The 19137-nt window shown below is 36.6% G+C and overlaps 1 protein-coding gene across 4 annotated transcripts; it reads right to left on the bottom strand.

The window, feature by feature from the left end:
• Positions 1 to 4720: 4720 nt before the first annotated feature.
• On the bottom strand, positions 4721 to 16577 carry AAR3 (defective in cullin neddylation protein (DUF298)). 4 transcript variants are annotated; one of them, XM_089807089.1, is made up of 10 exons: positions 16293 to 16577; positions 16019 to 16100; positions 14725 to 14797; positions 14308 to 14371; positions 14120 to 14195; positions 13394 to 13476; positions 11538 to 11634; positions 5831 to 5879; positions 5477 to 5517; positions 4721 to 5390 (listed from the first exon to the last, which is right to left on the bottom strand). In XM_089807089.1, exons 1-10 carry the CDS (start codon positions 16305 to 16307, stop codon positions 5209 to 5211), a joined length of 762 nt encoding a protein of 253 aa, XP_089663215.1. In that variant the 5' UTR covers positions 16308 to 16577; the 3' UTR covers positions 4721 to 5208. The 4 variants fall into 4 exon arrangements, with proteins under 4 accessions (XP_089663215.1, XP_089663216.1, XP_089663218.1 ...); XM_089807090.1 differs by having other exon boundaries at positions 5477 to 5514; positions 16293 to 16575; XM_089807092.1 differs by having other exon boundaries at positions 5477 to 5514; positions 5831 to 5876; positions 16293 to 16575.
• Between the last annotated feature and the right edge of the window lie 2560 nt (positions 16578 to 19137).

Here is a 19137-nt window from a genome sequence, read left to right as displayed (position 1 = left end):
GTACTTATAGTTTTGAGAGAGTCTCTTGAGACACATCATTTGTACTTTCTTTTCATCTCTTTTTGGAGTAGATTTTTTCCCATGTGGTTTTCTCTATATCTCTTCTTTATAGAAATTTGGTTGTGATTAGGTACATCATCAAATCATGTTGTTGAGACCCAAGTTTGCATTCAACATTGTAGTTCCTTTGCTTTCTTTCTTTCATTGTTTGCAATTGCATTGTTTCTCATCTTAAGGGGGATGTTAGAGTAAAATATTAATTTAATTGTATTGATTAAATTAACTTTACATCATTCTTAAGATTTTCCTTTCATTCATTAGTGACATTTAATAGTTATATTAATTATTAAATGTATACCTCGTAAGGTTTCCTTTTTAGGTTTTGATCTCCCTTTATTAGGATTGATCCATGGTAGATTTCTCATTATTCTAGTATGATAATATAATCTTCAATATTTTCAGAGCACAGACTCTTGCCTTTTCTTCTCTCTACTTCTCTGTGATAGATTCTTGCATGCAGGTGTTCTTTTGGCTATGTAAAGTTGTATTTCACAACTTCTGCATATAGCATATTAGCGATTTGCCTTCATGTTGTTATGCCTTTAAGCATTTACATCAAGCTAGTCTAATATTGTTATTCTTATTTTATTTCCAGTTATTGATCTAACACTTTTAGTTGGATTCTTGGATTTTTTATTTTTTAGCATATTCTAGCATAAGGTTCGTCCTTCACTAAGAGAGTGTAATGGGAATGATTAAGTGATTAAATAAATTTAATAGAAAAATTACTAAAAATGAGATCAAGACATACTAGTATAAACTGATATTAGTCTTAAATTGACAAAAATCAAAATCAAAAGACAAAAGTGACTTGATCCACAAATTTCATTAAAAAATGGTAGGGACAAGGAGAAGGTTTTTTTACCCAAATGATAGGGCAAAACTTGAGTCGTTCACAACACTTCTGAATGAAACTTTCACAAATTTTGCAACTATTCCTTTACTATCCAGATTTGAAATTGTGGTTATATAACCGAATTCTTGTACATATAAAAATTGGGAAAATAAATTTTGATTAAGAAATACCTTTGGTTCTTAGCAATCATGTATTAACAAAAATACATTTATGTTTCAGTTTGTTCTTGGTTTGTTATCTTATACAGCTTGAGTGATCAGTTGAATTATGATCCATCGGTTATTTGTGTTACATCTTGTACAATTGGAAACTTATTTAGGACCTAGTTGTGGATTATTTCCCTAGCTCACAGCGCATTTGGTCAACTATTTCTTGAGTTATGTCAAACTCTCATCAGGTTGCTATATCGTTGCCAAATACTCAACCTTTTCATGGGATCTAATCTTCCAACAAAGGTATTGATATATGGTTAGTAACACTTTTCTATGTTCATGGCTAGTGTGAGGAACTAAATATTGGATCACCAACTCTTATATATATTTTTATAATGAGTTATATATGATTTACGACTTGACCTATTTGTGGTAATACATCTCCTATTCTTGGAGAATACAATTCATTCCTTGGCCAACCTACAAGCCATGTCGCCTATATATTGCAATGTAATAGATCTATTAAGGAATGATGGTGATGATTGTGATAAACCAAAGGATTCAAGGTTTTTAACTAAAGATTTCCTAAATTATCGAGCTTGGTTTGCCTGGCATGTGTCAAGACATGTCAACTCAATGTGCTTAAAATTCCTATTGAATAAAGATAGATTGGTGTGTGTTATCTAATCTTCCTTCTTGATGTTGTGTTTACTCTTGTTACACGCTTAGACAAATATCCTTGAGGTCCCTCCATCTGTGACTGCACCAAGTTTGCCTCGGTCAAACCTTAAGATTAGGAATCAACCTTAAAACATGATAGAAATTGCATAATTGAAAGAATGTTAAAAGGAAAATTGTTGATTTATCTTACATAAAACCCTCATGAATGGATGTAGAAATCGCTCTAATCCATGAAGATGCTTGGATGTGCTTGAAATCCAAACAGTTGACCATGAAATGTGAAGTAGAATCAAAGATGTCCTCACAAATGCATAGATCTATGATTGCCACTTCAAGATATAGAATGTAGATATATCTTTGATAACCACATGGAAAGAAGGAAATAGAGGGAGGGATGAATGGCCCTTCTTGCTTGATTGGGAATTACTTGGCCGTCAAGGCTAGAATTTGAGTTTTGTCCACTAAGGCAAAAGTAGACAATAAATAATTCAATAGTTGATCTTCCAAATCACAGTTCAACTCTCTTTCATCTGCCACACAATCATTAAAAAATAATTTGAAGCCAACTGTCTCATTTGAGTATCAATAGTAATCTCTTGGGTCAAGCAATCCTCAAGGCTTTGAATATGATTCATCTTCCTCGATTTGCCATCAGACCTACGAAGGAATGTTGAGTTCCTACCCCCCTATTTCAAACTCTGCACTTTGGCGACTTTTGCTTCCAATAGACAGTTTTCCCTTGATCACAACTCATTTGGTCAACTATTTCTCGAGTTACGTCAAAACTCTCATCGGGCTGCTATATCATTGCCAAATACTCGACCTTTTCGTGGGATCCAATCTTCCAATGGAAAATCTTGATATATGGTTAGTGGCACATATTTCTATGTTTACGGCTAGTGTAAGGAACTAAATCTTGGATCACCAACTCTTACATGTTTTATTTTTTTATAATGAGTTCTATATGATTTAGGACTTCACCTATTTGTGGTAATACATTTCATATTCTTGGGGAATGCAGTTCATTTCTTGGCCAACCCGCATGTCATGTGGCCTATATATTGCAATGTAATAGATCTATTAAGGAATGATGGTGATGATTGTGATAAACCAAAGGATTCAAGGTCTTTAACTAAATATTTCTTAAATTATCGAGCTTGGTTTGCCTGTCATGTGTCAAGACATGTCAACTCAATGTACTTAAAATTCCTATTGAATAAAGATAGATTTTTGTGTGTTATCTAATCTTCCTTGTTTATGTTGTGTTTACTCTTGTTGATTGCTTAAACAAATATCCTTGAGGTCCCTCCATCTATGACTGCACCAAGTTTGCCTTGGTCAAACCGTTTGATTAGGAATCAACCTTAAAACATGATAGAAAATGCATAATTGAAAGAATGTTAAAAGGCAAATTGTTGATTTATCTTACATAAAACCCACATGAATGGATGTAGAAACCACTCTAATCCATGAAGATGCTTGGATGTGCTTGAAATCCACACAATTGACCATGAAATGTGATGTAGAATCAAAGATATCCTAAGAAATGCATGGATCTATGATTGCCACTTCAAGATATAGAATTTAGATATCTTTGATAACCACATCCAAAGAAGGAAAGAGAGAAAAGGATGAATGGCCCCTTCTTGCTTGATTGAGAATTACTTAGCCATCAAGGCTAGAATTTGACTATTGTCAACTAAGGCAAACGTAGACAATAAATAATTCAATAGTTGATCTTCCAAATCATGGTTCAACTCTCTTTCACCTCCCACACGGCCATAACAAACATAATTTGAAGCCGTCCCATTTAAGTATCAAAAGTAATCTCTTGGCTCAAGCCATCCTCAAGGCTTTGAATATGATCCCTCTTCCTGGATTTTTTATTAGACCCATGAAGGAATGTCGAGTTCCTACCCTCTATTTCAACCACTGCACTTTGGTGACTTTTGCTTCCAATAGATAATTTTCCTCGCGAAGTTGCTTCTCTATGTGTCGCCTCTAAACGATCTCCCTTGGATATTTGTTCTTCGACAACGAGCTTAGAATTTCTTTTCTTTTCGGCAAAGATGTCTCTGATAGAGAACTTATTCCATCCTTCAACTTTACTCATAATAATATCCAATTTTGTGCAACTCTATATATAGGTGTCCCCAATATGAGAGTGTCCTAGATAGAAAGCCCACATAATCTCAGAGTTGCATTGTGTCTAATTTTGACTCTATGAGGTGATCCCCCTTCTAGCAATTGTACCAAGTACACCTTGGACAATCAAATCAATATCAAACAGGCCTATTCTAATGATAAAGTTAGCCACATCTCTCATGCTATGAGAGCGATCCACTAGCCCTCCGAACTTCTCTAAGAGGAATAAAGGATAATTCAAGTCTCCAACAACCATCCAATGAATATTCTAATCAACAAGTAAAATCCAAGAATCTGCCATTTATATGTTTAATCCTATAAAAGATGGTGTATTTACCATAACAAGCAGTGAGACTGAATTTATGGCAAACGTATGAACTCGATATTTTTCTCCTTTGTCTTAATTTGGTAATACCTACATATACCGTGTTAGACATTTGATTCTCAACAGAAATCTGCAATATCTCAAATATAAAATGGTATTCCTAATATTACTCAAGCTTTAAATTAATAGAGGATCACCATACTATTGCCATATATCATCGTTATCACTTCCATAATTAAATTAGCAGTTTTTAAAATTAGTAAGTAGAAGAAATTTTGCACTGCAAGTCATTTCAAGTAGGAGATATTTTCCACGGCAGTTTTAAAATTGATTAGTAGGAGAGATATTTTATCACAGTTTTTAAAATTTTCATTATGAAATGTTTAAAACATATCTATTTCCTTAATATTATATAAACACTGCATTGACAAGGTGGTTTATTTTGCATATCAAGTAGCAGTTAAACTTTGGAAGCATGCAGACCACAAAGTGACATTTCAGTTATCATAATCTCCTACATTCCATTCATCAATATAATCTGATAGAGCATTCTTCGAAAGTTACTATGCATGCACTTCACCTGACACTTACACATGAAGGATAAAAAACTCCAAAATGCTACAAGAAATATCTTCAACCTCCCATGATATAGATTCTGGGCTTGCATATTAGGACCAAAATTTATTGTACATCTCCAAAGAATCACCTATCAAAACTCTTGCTAACGATCTCGACTTTACATATGTGCACATTGCACAACTCTCCACAATAAAAATGATTGTATGGCAATACCTTGAGTGGAAGGAATAGTGGTTACAATACCAACAAATGCATTCATGATATATCCTGGATATTCAGGATATACATGTTCAATTAGGGAAATTTTGCTCTGCTTTCCCCTACAAGATGAAGTTAAGACCCTCGTAAGCTGATTTAAGGGTCCTGGAATGTTGGGACACTTGCAACAAGTTACCTCTATGCATACAGAATCAGTTGAGACTGCTGAGGACAGAGCTACTGTTCCAGATCTGTCCCTTCCACAAGCACACCCGCTTTGAACGCAATGGATCCGGAATCTCTTCAGACTTCTCAATAGTACAATTTACGGAATGAATTTCTGTCTCAGTTTTAGAGGAGGAACTCCTCTTATTACCAGAAGATAACTTCAAACCTGTAGAAAAATAATGCTTTTGCTCTAAGTGTGATGAAATTAAAATAAGCATGAACAGTAAACACAAAAAATAATCTTTGGCTTACCAGGCAAGACATTATTATTGTTATTTTGACCTGACTTCCTGCTACAAAATTACAAAGCAATGAGAAACCTCTCTATCATTCAATATTTTATACCAATGCAGCAGATGCCCATGAATACATAAATTTTATGATGACTGGTGCACTTTCTATATTAACAAAAACATCTCCTGATTTATATGAAAACCTCAAAAACATTTATTAATGCATCTCCTGAAGAAACAGAATACAAAAAATTGAAAGAGTAGCATCACTGCCTTACTCAATGATCGATATAAATATAGCTCTGTTATTACAATAGTGAAATATAAATCTAGCAACAAACTTGAAAGAGAAAATTCTGTGGATAATATAGACCTGTACATGTGATTGACAAACTCGTCAATGAGAAGTGGCCAGGCGCCTGCTGTAAATGGCATACCAAAAACACTCAGTAAAATTTACAGAAATTTTACAGCAATTTTAAGTTGTTTGAAAAGATCAAAGATTGATTCATACAAAACGAAATGGCAAAAATGCACAAAAACATACAAAAAGATTCAACAGATCGACATCAGTAGCATCAATGAATTTTTATAAATATCATATGAACTATTGTGAATCATTTTCACAAATCCAATCTCAAAATCACATGGCAATATTTGCACAACGTAATATCATGGAAATTCCATCTGAACTCTTAGTAAAACAGACTTATAACTAATCAAAACAAAGAGAAATGATTTGTTTGCAGTGTCATGAATACTAATAGCATACACAATTTCAGATAGACCTAATATAAAAATAATATGGCACCACTGTACTCAAATCAGTGTTGATAAATGACATCGTGACCCTGATAGTAGACAACTATGTATGATCAGATATGTCAATTACCTAAATTTCTATCACAATTTCTATGGAAGGTTGTTCTTTTAAGAAATATGTTGTCAATTAAAACAAAATTTAAGCACATGAAAAGATAATTTATTTCATCTATGCAGCTCTCTCCAATTATATTCTGACCAGTGATAGATTTAAAACTGTTATTCATATAAAGAGTGTGCTTCTAGAATCAACTGTGTGGGTTCTGTTTGCATCAACCTTTCAGATCATCGTCAATGACCCATCATCAGGATGAAAGAGGGCTGTCAAAAGTTGATGAAAGAGACCTGTCAAAAGTTAATGGACAAAATTGCAGACCTAGGTAGTAGAAAGGTGGGCGAGGAGATAGACTGTGCAGAATTCAAAAGAGATGGAGAGAATAAAAAAGATAAAATAAAGAGCTAACAAAATATGATGGAGGGGCATGTCATAATAGAAAAAAACAAAATCATAAAATCAATAACTGTAGATGGAGGGATGCAACTAAACTATAATTGCAGGGGGGCGGGAGGGTGTCATCAGAATGTCTTTTTTGGGTTCAACAGAACATGGGAATGGTTCATTGGGCTCTGTATTTGTCTAAGCCACTTGACGATCTGCCCCTGTTTTATACAGGCCTCAGTTCACCCCCAGTAGATCCCTCCCTCCCAATTCACTTCACTCTCCCTAGACTCAGTCCTTTGCAGGAAGAGCCAACTCTCTCAATAAATGGGGGCGGGTCGTCAATTAGGACAGACAGATCATTGAGTGGCAGACACAGAGATGGAGCCCGATGAACCACCCCCAAGTTCTGTTGAACCTAAAAAGGACATCTGACAAAAAACCCCACCCCCCACACAATTATAGTTTAGTTGATGAAAGAGAGCTGTCAAAGTTGATGGACAAAATTGCGGACCAAGGTAGTAGAAAGGTGGGCGAGGGGGAAGACTACAGAATTCAAAAGAGATGGAGAGAATAAAAAAGATAAAATAAGGAGCTCACAAAAAATGACAGAGGGCATGTCATAATAGAAAAAAACAAAATCATAAAATCAACAAAAAATACATATATTGGGGGGTAACTATAACTGGAGATGGGGGGATGCAACTAAACTATAATTACAGGGGGGCGGGGGGATGGCATCAGAATGTATTTTTTGGGTTCAACAGAACTCAGGAATGGCTCATTGGACTCTGTATTTGTTTATGTTGCTTGACGATCTGCCCCTGTTTTATGCAGGCCTCAGTTCACCCCCAGTAAATCCCTCCCTTCCAATTCACTTCACTCTCCCTAGGCTCAGTCCTTTTGCAGGAAGAGCCGACTCTCTCTATAAATGGGGGCGGGTTGTCAATTAAGACAGACAGATCATTGAGTAGCAGGCACAGAGATAGAGCCCGATGAACCACCCCCAAGTTCTGTTGAACCTAAAAATGACATCTAACAACCACCCCCGCCCCCACACAATTATAGTTGAGTTGATAAAAGAGAACTGTCAAAAGTTGATGGACAAAATTGCAGACCCAGGTAGTAGAAAGGTGGGCGACGGGGAAGACTGCAGAATTCAAAAGAGATGGAGAGAATAAAAAAGATAAAATAAGGAGCTAACAAAATATGATGTAGAGCATGTCCTAATAGAAAAAAAACAAAATCATAAAATCAACAAAAGAAATACATATATTGGGGGGCAACTATAACTGGAGATGGGGGGATGCAACTAAACTATAATTGCAGGGGGCGGGGGGTGGCATCAGAATGTCTTTTTTGGGTTCAACAGAACTCAGGAATGGTTCATTGGACTCTGTATTTGTTTATGTCGCTTGACGATCTGCCCCTCTTTTATACAGGCCTCAGTTCACCCCCAGTAGATCCCTTCCAATTCACTTCACTCTCCCTAGGCTCAGTACTTTGCAGAAAGAATAGACTCTCTCCTTAAATGGGGGCGGGTCGTCGATTAGGACAGACAGATCATTGAGTAGCAGAGACAGAGATAGAGCGCAATGAACCACCCCCAAGTTCTGTTGAACCTAAAAAGGACATCTGACAACAACCCCCGCCCCCAACACAATTATAGTTTAGTTGGTGAAAGAGAGCTGTCAAAGTTGATGGACAAAATTGCGGACCCAGGTAGTAGAAAGGTGGGCGAGGGGGAAGACTGCAGAATTCAAAAGAGATGGAGAGAATAAAAAAGACAAAATAAGGAGCTAACAAAAAAAGACAGAGGGCATGTCATAATAGAAAGAAACAAAATCATAAAATCAACAAAAAATACATATATTGGGGGGTAACTATAACTGGAGATGGGGGGATACAACTAAACTATAATTACAGGGGAGCTGGGGGATGGCATCAGAATGTATTTTTTGGGTTCAACAGAACTCGGGAATGGTTCATTGGACTCTGTATTTGTTTATGTTGCTTGACGATCTGCCCCTGTTTTATGCAGGCCTCAGTTCACCCCCAGTAAATCCCTCCCTTCCAATTCACTTCACTCTCCCTAGGCTCAGTCCTTTTGCAGGAAGAGCCGACTCTCTCCATAAATGGGGGCGGGTTGTCAATTAAGACAGACAGATCATTGAGTAGCAGGCACAGAGATAGAGCCCGATGAACCACCCCCAAGTTCTGTTGAACCTAAAAATGACATCTAACAACCACCCCCGCCCCCACACAATTATAGTTTAGTTGATAAAAGAGAACTGTCAAAAGTTGATGGACAAAATTGCAGACCCAGGTAGTAGAAAGGTGGGCGAGGGGGACGACTGCAGAATTCAAAAGAGATGGAGAGAATAAAAAAGATAAAATAAGGAGCTAACAAAATATGATGTAGAGCATGTCCTAATAGAAAAAAAAAAAAATCATAAAATCAACAAAAAAAATACATATATTGGGGGAAAACTATAACTGGAGATGGGGGGATGCAACTAAACTATACTTGCAGGGGGCGGGGGGTGGCATCAGAATGTCTTTTTTGGGTTCAACAGAACTCAGGAATGGTTCATTGGACTCTGTATTCGTTTATGTCGCTTGACAATCTGCCCCTCTTTTATACAGGCCTCAGTTCACCCCCAGTAGATCCCTTCCAATTCACTTCACTCTCCCTAGGCTCAGTACTTTGCAGAAAGAATCGACTCTCTCCTTAAATGGGGGCGGCTCGTCGATTAGGACAGACAGATCATTGAGTAGCAGAGACAGAGATAGAGCGCAATGAACCACCCCCAAGTTCTGTTGAACCTAAAAAGGACATCTGACAACAACCCCTGCCCCCCACACAATTATAGTTTAGTTGGTGAAAGAGAGCTGTCAAAGTTGATGGACAAAATTGCGGACCCAGGTAGTAGAAAGGTGGGCGAGGGGGAAGACTGCAGAATTCAAAAGAGATGGAGAGAATAAAAAAGACAAAATAAGGAGCTAACAAAAAAAGACAGAGGGCATGTCATAATAGAAAGAAACAAAATCATAAAATCAACAAAAAATACATATATTGGGGGGTAACTATAACTGGAGATGGGGGGATACAACTAAACTATAATTACAGGGGAGCTGGGGGATGGCATCAGAATGTATTTTTTGGGTTCAACAGAACTCGGGAATGGTTCATTGGACTCTGTATTTGTTTATGTTGCTTGACGATCTGCCCCTGTTTTATGCAGGCCTCAGTTCACCCCCAGTAAATCCCTTCCTCCCAATTCACTTCACTCTCCCTAGGCTCAGTCCTTTTGCAGGAAGAGCCGACTCTCTCCATAAATGGGGGCGGGTCATCAATTAAGACAGACAGATCATTGAGTAGCAGGCACAGAGATAGAGCCCGATGAACCACCCCCAAGTTCTGTTGAACCTAAAAATGACATCTAACAACCACCCCCGCCCCCACACAATTATAGTTTAGTTGATAAAAGAGAACTGTCAAAAGTTGATGGACAAAATTGCAGACCCAGGTAGTAGAAAGGTGGGCGAGGGGGAAGACTGCAGAATTCAAAAGAGATGAAGAGAATAAAAAGATAAAATAAGGAGCTAACAAAATATGATGTAGAGCATGTCCTAATAGCAAAAAAACAAAATCATAAAATCAACAAAAAAAATACATATATTGGGGGGCAACTATAACTGGAGATGGGGGGATGCAACTAAACTATAATTGCAGGGGGCGGGGGGTGGCATCAGAATGTCTTTTTTGGGTTCAACAGAACTCAGGAATGGTTCATTGGGCTCTGTATTTGTTTATGTCGCTTGACGATCTGCCCCTTTTATACAGGCCTCAGTTCACCCCCAGTAGATCCCTCCCTTCCAATTCACTTCACTCTCCCTAGGCTCAGTACTTTGCAGGAAGAATTGACTCTCTCCTTAAATGGGGGTGGGTCGTCAATTAGGACAGACAGATCATTGAGTAGCAGAGACAGAGATAGAGCCCAATGAACCACCCCCAAGTTCTGTTGAACCTAAAAAAGACATCTGACAACAACCCCCGCCCCCCACACAATTATAGTTTAGTTGCACCCCCCTCCCCCCATCTCTAATTATAGTTGCCCCTCAATACATATATTTGCTGTTAATTTTATGTTTTCATTTTCTTCTCTTATGACATGCCCTCTATTATATTTTGTTTAGCTCCTTAATTATCTTTTTTATTCTCCATCCTTTTCGTATTCTGCGCAATCTTTCCCTTTCTCCCCTTTTCCTATCTACCTGGGTCCACCATTTTCTCCATTATCTTTTGACCCCCCACTTTCATCCTGATGATGGATCATTGAGTAATGATCCAACATTAATGTAACCAAAACCAACACAGTCAAATCCAGAAGCACATTCTTGATACAATGGACTGTGGGAATCTAATGTCTACAGCTGTTATATTAGATAAGGAAAATCACTAAACTGTACTTTTTATATCGCCAACAAAGTTTTAAATTAAATCAATAAAATAGCATATGCATTCAGATTTTGAGAAGGTGAAATAATCTTATATTTCTGATGGCAGCAGCTTGCAATGAACCAAAAGCAAATATATTGATTTAAGAATTAATGAAGATTGTTTACAAATTATAACATATTTTCCATCATTAAAAGAAAAACACATAAAAGTTAAAAATAAAAGATGTTTCATAATTAATTAAATATGCTCCATCTTCAAACGAAGACAGTAAACTGAAAACATGATACCACGAGCAGAAAGATGTTTGCGGAATTAATGACGCTTAAATCATAAAAATAGTAACTAAATAGGTACCTTCTATATCATAGCCTTCAAGATTTTCAGGTACAGATCGACTGAAATCCAGTAATCCTCTCCAAGTATCCTCGGAGATACTATGCCGTTGATTTTTCTATTTGTACAAAATTAAACAAAATTAGGATGCACTGAAATGGAAAACTATAAAGTTGCCATATAATGAATCAAAAATATTCCACAGCATTTTCAAAGAGTTCAAGCATTTCCCCACATGGATTTTGTGATCTACAATTTAGCTGTCTTAACAATATCTATTTCTTTTCTAATATTGTGTCTCTAATTCGGAAATATAACAGAAATCTCTTTTCTAAAATTGTTGCAATATTTCCTGTATTAGTCAGTTTGTTCCCTGGTTTGGAAGATGACAACCAAAATCTAACCCACATACTAATGTTTAAACCCTCACTCTAAAATGTTGATTAACATCTAAGCAAGCAAGGGCAAGTAATTTATTGCATGACCTACCATAAGGAATATCCTTCTCCAATATCAGGTGGTCCAGCAACAACACTGCAATAATGGTCGAATAATCATTAACAAAAGAGAATCCAAGCTCCATGGTGACCCAAATAACATAAACAAAAGATCATGTCCATGTCAAACATGCATGGTTTTAGTGCAGCCTTCATCTGAAGAGGCAAGTTTCTACGACATATGTTTTGGCAGATAATATTGATTGTGTCACACTCATAATAGTGGTCCCAAACACTCATATGATACACCAGGCTCCTAGATTGACTAAGCAACAACACATTGGCCAGGTGAATGTGGTAGTTGACACACTATACACCAAAGACTACCCTCAAACATAATAGTGGTCTCACTCACATGATACACCAGGCTCCTAGATTGACTAAGCAACAACACATTGGCCAGCTGAATGTGGTAGTTGACACACTATACACCAAAGACTATCCTCAAACATGTTTGCACTTATATTTTCAAAGGGTCAGGGGTCTCCTTGCTAGAAGAACTCCTCTGATTGTATCTTGTTGATATGTTAAATCATCTTCAAACCATGACATTCACATAAGGACATGATCAGATCAAGTATTGGTACTGTTATGATGATGTCATTAATTACTGCCAATCCATGCATCATTACAGAAAAATGACAGTGTTAGTTTCTAGCATCGGCACCAATTTTGGTCTTTACCTGGTCTTTGTTTCCACCAGGTCTACTTGTGATGTACTAAGAATATGGATCAGATATAATTTTATGTACAAGCCTTAGAGCCGGTCAATTTTAAGCTTCATTCTACCTCAATACTATTCTAATTTTAATCATGTATTTTTTGATTCCTCTGACATATGGCTACTTTGATCATTCATGGACTTGAATGTAGAATTTCTTCTTGTGGTACTTGAATGTAGAATTTCTTCTTGTGGTACTTGAATGTAGAATTTCTTCTTGTGGTTGACATAGGTTCTCAGTTGTGCTTCTCTCCCTAAGATCTTGTGCAAGCACCACATGTCATAGATATTATATTAATTAACAGTAAAAGCACATGCATATCTTGACCTCACATATGGGTTTCAAACTTTCAAGTTAATCATAAATAATCTTATCTTAGCCTAGCCAGATACACTACAGTCTAAAACGCTTGAATTTATTTCATTTTAATATTTTATTTCAAAATACGTGTTTCTGGAAAAGGTCTAATCCCTTAATCATCCTGACACATGTTGAAGATATCCATTTTTTAACTTCTCAAAAAGTTGCATGGTATAGGTCTTATCTTGAATTTGGTTCTAAAAAACAGTTAAGAAAAATTCTAATGCTGTGTTTATTTTCAAACTGGCAAACACTTGATATGCAAATAACCCCCATTAAAGTTTAAAACAAGAGTTACCTGTACAAAGTCACACCACTGATCTAGCAATCGATATCTTCCAGCAAACACCAATCTCCAGGCCTCTATACTTGTGCCAACAGCTGCAAAACAAAAACATTTTTGGTACAGGATCAATATCTTACAGCTAAAGTTCAATGAAGCTCTCAGAAACTGGAACTTGCAAATGAGCAAAGCCTGAAGTTGGAATTTCAATTTTCATTTAGCCTTCTAAATTCAAAAAAGAGAATAAAACCTAAGCACCATTCTCAATTTCACCCTTCCTCTTAAAGAATTAAATACATTCCAAATAAAACCTTGGAAAATAGATAACTGGTTGCATCAGGCATTAGACAAGATTTAGAAATACCAGATGGATGAGAAAAATAACAAAACCTAAGCCTGCTCGGTGTTTCTTCCCAATTCTAAATTAATCTCAGCATCTTGCTGTGGAAATTATCTCCTACTTATTAATCTCAGCATCTTAGTATGAATTGGATCCAGCTGACTTCAATTAGAACAAGATACTCCCAGGACCCAAAGGCATTTCCTTCCTAGGCATTTCCTTCCTAACAGATGCAACCCAGAAGTAACTTTCTACCATACCAACCCAGTTATTTTCAAGTGGATCGACAAACTATTGCCACAAGTACTACACAACATCTCTAGCATCAGAAAATGTTCTCCCCAACCAAAAAACATACATATAATTTAATATAAACTATTGAGTTTTGAGATTGTTCTTACCAATGCTCCTTTGCCCATTTTCACAGCACATAAAGAACACAAAGTAGTAGAAGCAGCGAAATCGACAAGAATCTATCTGTACAAGTAAAATCCGTATGAGTAAGAACTCGTCAAAGTTATGGTTTTTTATGAATCATGAAAATCAACAATATATGCAGAAAATAAAAAATAAAGTATTTGAAAAATACCATCAAATGCTGATTTTCATCAAGCAGAGACTTCAAAGAGTGAAGACCATTAAGGGCATTCTGTCTGCAATTATATACATTATTTAATCAATTAGAACAACACGATGAACAACGTAAAAGAAAAAGAATTAACAGAATTTTAAAATGACAAATTTAAACATTCATTTCTGAAGAGAATCAAACAAACCATTCTGATAAAACATGTGCTTATCTGAAGTATCACATACAACAAGACATAATTCAAAAACTTTCCAGTTAAATTCTACATGGAAAAGACTGCCATCAGAAGGAAGACATTATAAAAAGATAGACTACCACTGGACGTATGGCACAATAAAGAACAAAAGGACATACAATGTGATTTTAAAAAAGAGAAACAATGAAATGCATACAAAAAAAGGACAATTTATTTCATACCCTTTTAGATCTCGCAAAACATCACCTGAAATTATAGCCTTTGCTGCTCTAGTTCCATTGTGGCATAAAACTCCTGGAGATTTAATAACAGAAACAATCTCAATAGGTTATTAAACCATGAAGCCAGAAAATAAAAAAGAATTAAACTTAAGTCTAGCCTAAAGTCTAGACAAATAAAATATTCTTAGATTACACAAAAGCAAAATGAACCAATGTTGCCCAAAGAAAAAAATCAAAATATTCTCCATCCGTCAGACATTTCCAAACAAAATTCAACACTCAAAAATTCACAGTTCCTTGAAAGACGAAACAAAAGCAATGAATTGCACAAAATTATAAATGTTACCAAAGACAAGATCAATACTATCTCAATGTGGCTCTACTACAAAAAAAAATATGTTTTTAGCTTCTGTCATTGCTAAACAAACTGAGGTGATCATTTGCAAAATTCAGTCGCTTCAAAATCCTATAAGATCAGTTCAATTGCAAACTGGCTGGCATCAGATTCTTTCTATGAAAAAACATCAAGGATCCCCACCAAGCCCAAAAGAAAAAAACTCTGCACAGATTAATAATTACAAAATTTTCCGTCTAGCAAGTGAGATATGACAAGCATAAAACATGAGGACAATTTTGCACAAAGTACAACCATGTAAACAATGTGGCATTAAAAATATCAACCAAGTTTTAACCGAAACTCCAATGTCAAAAAACATATGCTGCTGCTCCATCCACAAATTGAATCTGTCTTCAAATGAGGGGCACTCATAAGGGCATGACCTCACTTCAAAACCCTATATCTTGTTCAACTGGTTAAAGCATTGGGTTCTCGTGTGGAGATCCAAGTTCAAAAATGCAAAGTGACATCTATGGTGGAATTCTAAGTGGCGTCTCTCAGAATTCTGATGTTCGGCTTCTAGTAGTTATGCCTATAGATATATCTAAATTGGCTAGTTAAATATCAATACTCCTGTAGAGCTCAGGATTGTATAATCGATAAGGAACTGAGCATTAGTATCAATTCCCTCAGATGCTCGTTTGAACTATTTGCAGATCATGCTGAATATATTTTAGTATTTATAAACCCATATTTCTAACAAGGCAGCCCGTATGTCCACTGGACTTGACACCAGGTTGGTGTGCATCCATAACGGGTACCGCCCATTTTTGGATATAATAACAGCCGGTTCCAAGCATATTCCGCACATAACCTACCAAGATAAATAAAAATTTGCAGGCACCCAAATAAGCATATATGGAAATGCAAGTAAAATATACAGGCATTTTTACTTACTACAAAATTCTTCAAATATAGTCGACATCCTCCGCGCAGCAACATCCGCATCCACTGGGGATCCCTGTTTATCAGGGCACCCCTGCAAGATAAAACCCTATTTACGATCCTTGTAAAAATTAAAAATTCATAACCCTAAACACCTTTACCCACTTATGCGAACCAAACCCTGGGTATGTCTCAGCTAAGCATCCGACCAACCACACTGTTATAAATTAAAATAGAGAGCCCAAGTACAAAATCGGAAGGAAAGCTTGAAATCAGCAAAACTAACCATGAAATTGATCATTATTGGATCGAACTCTCAACTTTATCTGCAACAGAGCTAAATAAGAAGAATAAAAGGCCAATTTAACACCAAATTTATCAGCATCAGATTTGAAATGACAATAACACTGCCGTTGTGAATCTGAAAAGCAGATTGCGAATGACTTGAACTTATCGATGTTGTGCTTCCTAAGTAAAGTGAGTTCAGGTCTGCCACGTAAAACAACGGGAATCCCCTGCTTATAATAAACGGGCTAATTCCAAAATGTGCGACTTGATCGGGAAGCTGTATTTTTAACTTGGCGCATAGGAATGGATAATAGCCATTACGGCCCCGTTTGGTGAGCGGAATAGGAATACGTATTCTGGAATACGTATTCCAAAAATGACGAATTCCTTGTTTGGATGCACCAAAACGGGATTGGAATACGAAGCAAAAATGGAATACGTATTCCATTTTTGGCCCAAAAATGGGGTTTTGCAATTCCACCAAAATAGGTGGTATTGGAATATGTATTCCTATTCCATTTTTTTTTTATTTTAGAAAACATAAATTTTCGGGTCCGCGAATTCCCATCAAATATTCGCTGAACCAAACGGAGAACAGGAATACGTTCTATTCCGGAATACGTATTCCGGAATACGTATTCCAGAATACGTATTCCTATTCCGCTCACCAAACGGGGCCTAAGGAATAGGAATGGCTATTCCAATAACAGCTATTTTTTGGAATGGGTATAAGTTCATTTTAGAGGCAAAATGGGAATACAAAAATCGTATTCCAAACTTTTCTATTCCTATTCCATTAACCAAACAGAAAATAAAAATCGTATTCCAATTTTTCTATTCCTATTCCATCAATCAAACGGGCCCTTTTTTTTTCTACTATTCCTGAATTGTCTATTATCTATTATTATTATCGAAACAATGAATGTCATTTCCCCGCTCATTGGGAGGATTTAAGGCGTTCCCTCAATAGGCCAACAATAAAGCCTCCGGATGTTGAATGAATGAATGAAGGTATTTTAATGACGTTGATGAGACCAGCCAGCCTATGGAACCCTTTTTATGTTCTTTTCAATGTCAACTCGCCTATTATGAATCTGCTTTAAGAAGCTCGTTGTTTTATGGAGTCTTGTTTCCTCAAAAATCTGGTGTAATTGGCCCTCCTTCAAATTGTCCTCGAACTGCTCTCAAATATCTTGGTATGTCGCACACTCAAAGATGAAGTGTCATTCTGTTTTGACACATCCTTTACTGCAGTAGATGCATTTTCTTTCTTCCCAATCCTCCTTGGGCACTATCCATCTCCCCATCTCACACTATAAATGATGGGATCACATTCATAACTATGCCACCAACAGCCTATATTTACCTTTCATATCTACATGAAGGTAATCTTTAATCTCAGGGCACCACGTGGGGTTGAACTCTTTCACATGGTGAGCCTTTTTCTTCCCTATATGTTTTCTCCACATGATTGCTTTAAATTTTTCCAGTAGGAACCTTTTTATCTCTTCATTGGTGTTGGAGCATTCCAGTATGTTAATGTCCCACTTAATTAGTCATTTTTTATTTTGCTTCATCCACGTTTTTTTTCTTCGGGCTAACCCCTCTTCAACCACCAGTTTGGGCCATCATTGCTTGTCCATATTTTCCACCTTGTTTAAATAGCTTAACAAATGTATAACTATAGAGGCTTCCATCGAGAACATCCCTACTTCAACCAAGAGGATATCATATGGTATAGTTGATTTGACATTAAGGTTAGTAGTGATGAGGTTCTTCTGTATTCTTTCTATTTGCTTCCATTTGTAGTTAGATAGGCTGCTCCCCCAAACCTCACACCAATATAACACAACAGGGGTGACCAGCAGTCCAAAAAAAATCTTTTTGGTTTTCCAATACCAAAGCTTTGCCTATCTACACTTGTTTTATAGCAAAAAGGAAGCCCTTGAATCTGCTTAGCTCTACAAGTTTCCCAATTGAGCTTGTTGTTAAAGTCTATGCCTAATTATTTATACTCTTCCACAATCCCAAGAGTATTTCCTTCAAATTGGAAGTCAACTTCTTGTTGTTTCTTTCTTAGAGAGAAGACCATAACTTTAGTCTTGCTAGTGTTCACTTGCATCCCAACTTTGTGGCAAAAGCTCTCCAAAGTTTTCAAGTGTTCTCTTAGATCCTTGGTTGTTTGTGTAATTAGGATAAGATCATCTGCATAGAGAAGCAACTTCACCACATATTTCGCAAGTTGGACTCCTCCCTTTAAGTTTAATTTAGCCATTCCTCCAACTTATCAATATATAATCCAAATAGGGTAGGCAAGAGAGGGCATCCCTGCTTAACCCTAATATTACTACTAAAACATTCTAACATGTCATTGTTCGCTCTGATTCTAGCTCTAACATTCTCATAAAATCTATGAACAACCACTCTAAGCTCATTTGGAATTTTAAGCTCCTCCATCCATTTCCAAAGTTTGTCTCTAAGGACAATGTCAAAAGCTTTTTTGAAATCCACAAAACAACAAAAAGCCCCTTTGCTTTGGATATCACAAACCTTCTCAATAAGGTGTCTAAGAGTGATGCAATGGTCAATTGTAGAATATTTAGGTTTGAACCTAGCCTTCCCTTTTGCTCCCTTTTCTTCTTTCTTAGCCTAACAATTGATTAAGTGCTCTATCATGCCCCCAAATAATTTGTCGAGGAGATTAACCATAATCATGTGATAGACAGATTGGTGATATCTCCACTCTTGTGTAGAGGTATGACCACACTAGTGGTCCAACTTGTTGGAAAGTCATTTTGATTAACTTTGTTGAAAATATCTCGAATGTGCGAAGTGAGAAGTTC

The sequence above is a fragment of the Cupressus sempervirens genome, chromosome 10, assembly GCF_028749045.1.
Source record: "Cupressus sempervirens isolate cs-2001-9-10 chromosome 10, ASM2874904v1, whole genome shotgun sequence".
Classification (NCBI taxonomy): Eukaryota; Viridiplantae; Streptophyta; class Pinopsida; order Cupressales; family Cupressaceae; genus Cupressus; species Cupressus sempervirens.
The sequence above is the reverse complement of the archived record's forward strand: the minus strand, read 5'-3'. Positions and strand labels throughout refer to the sequence as shown.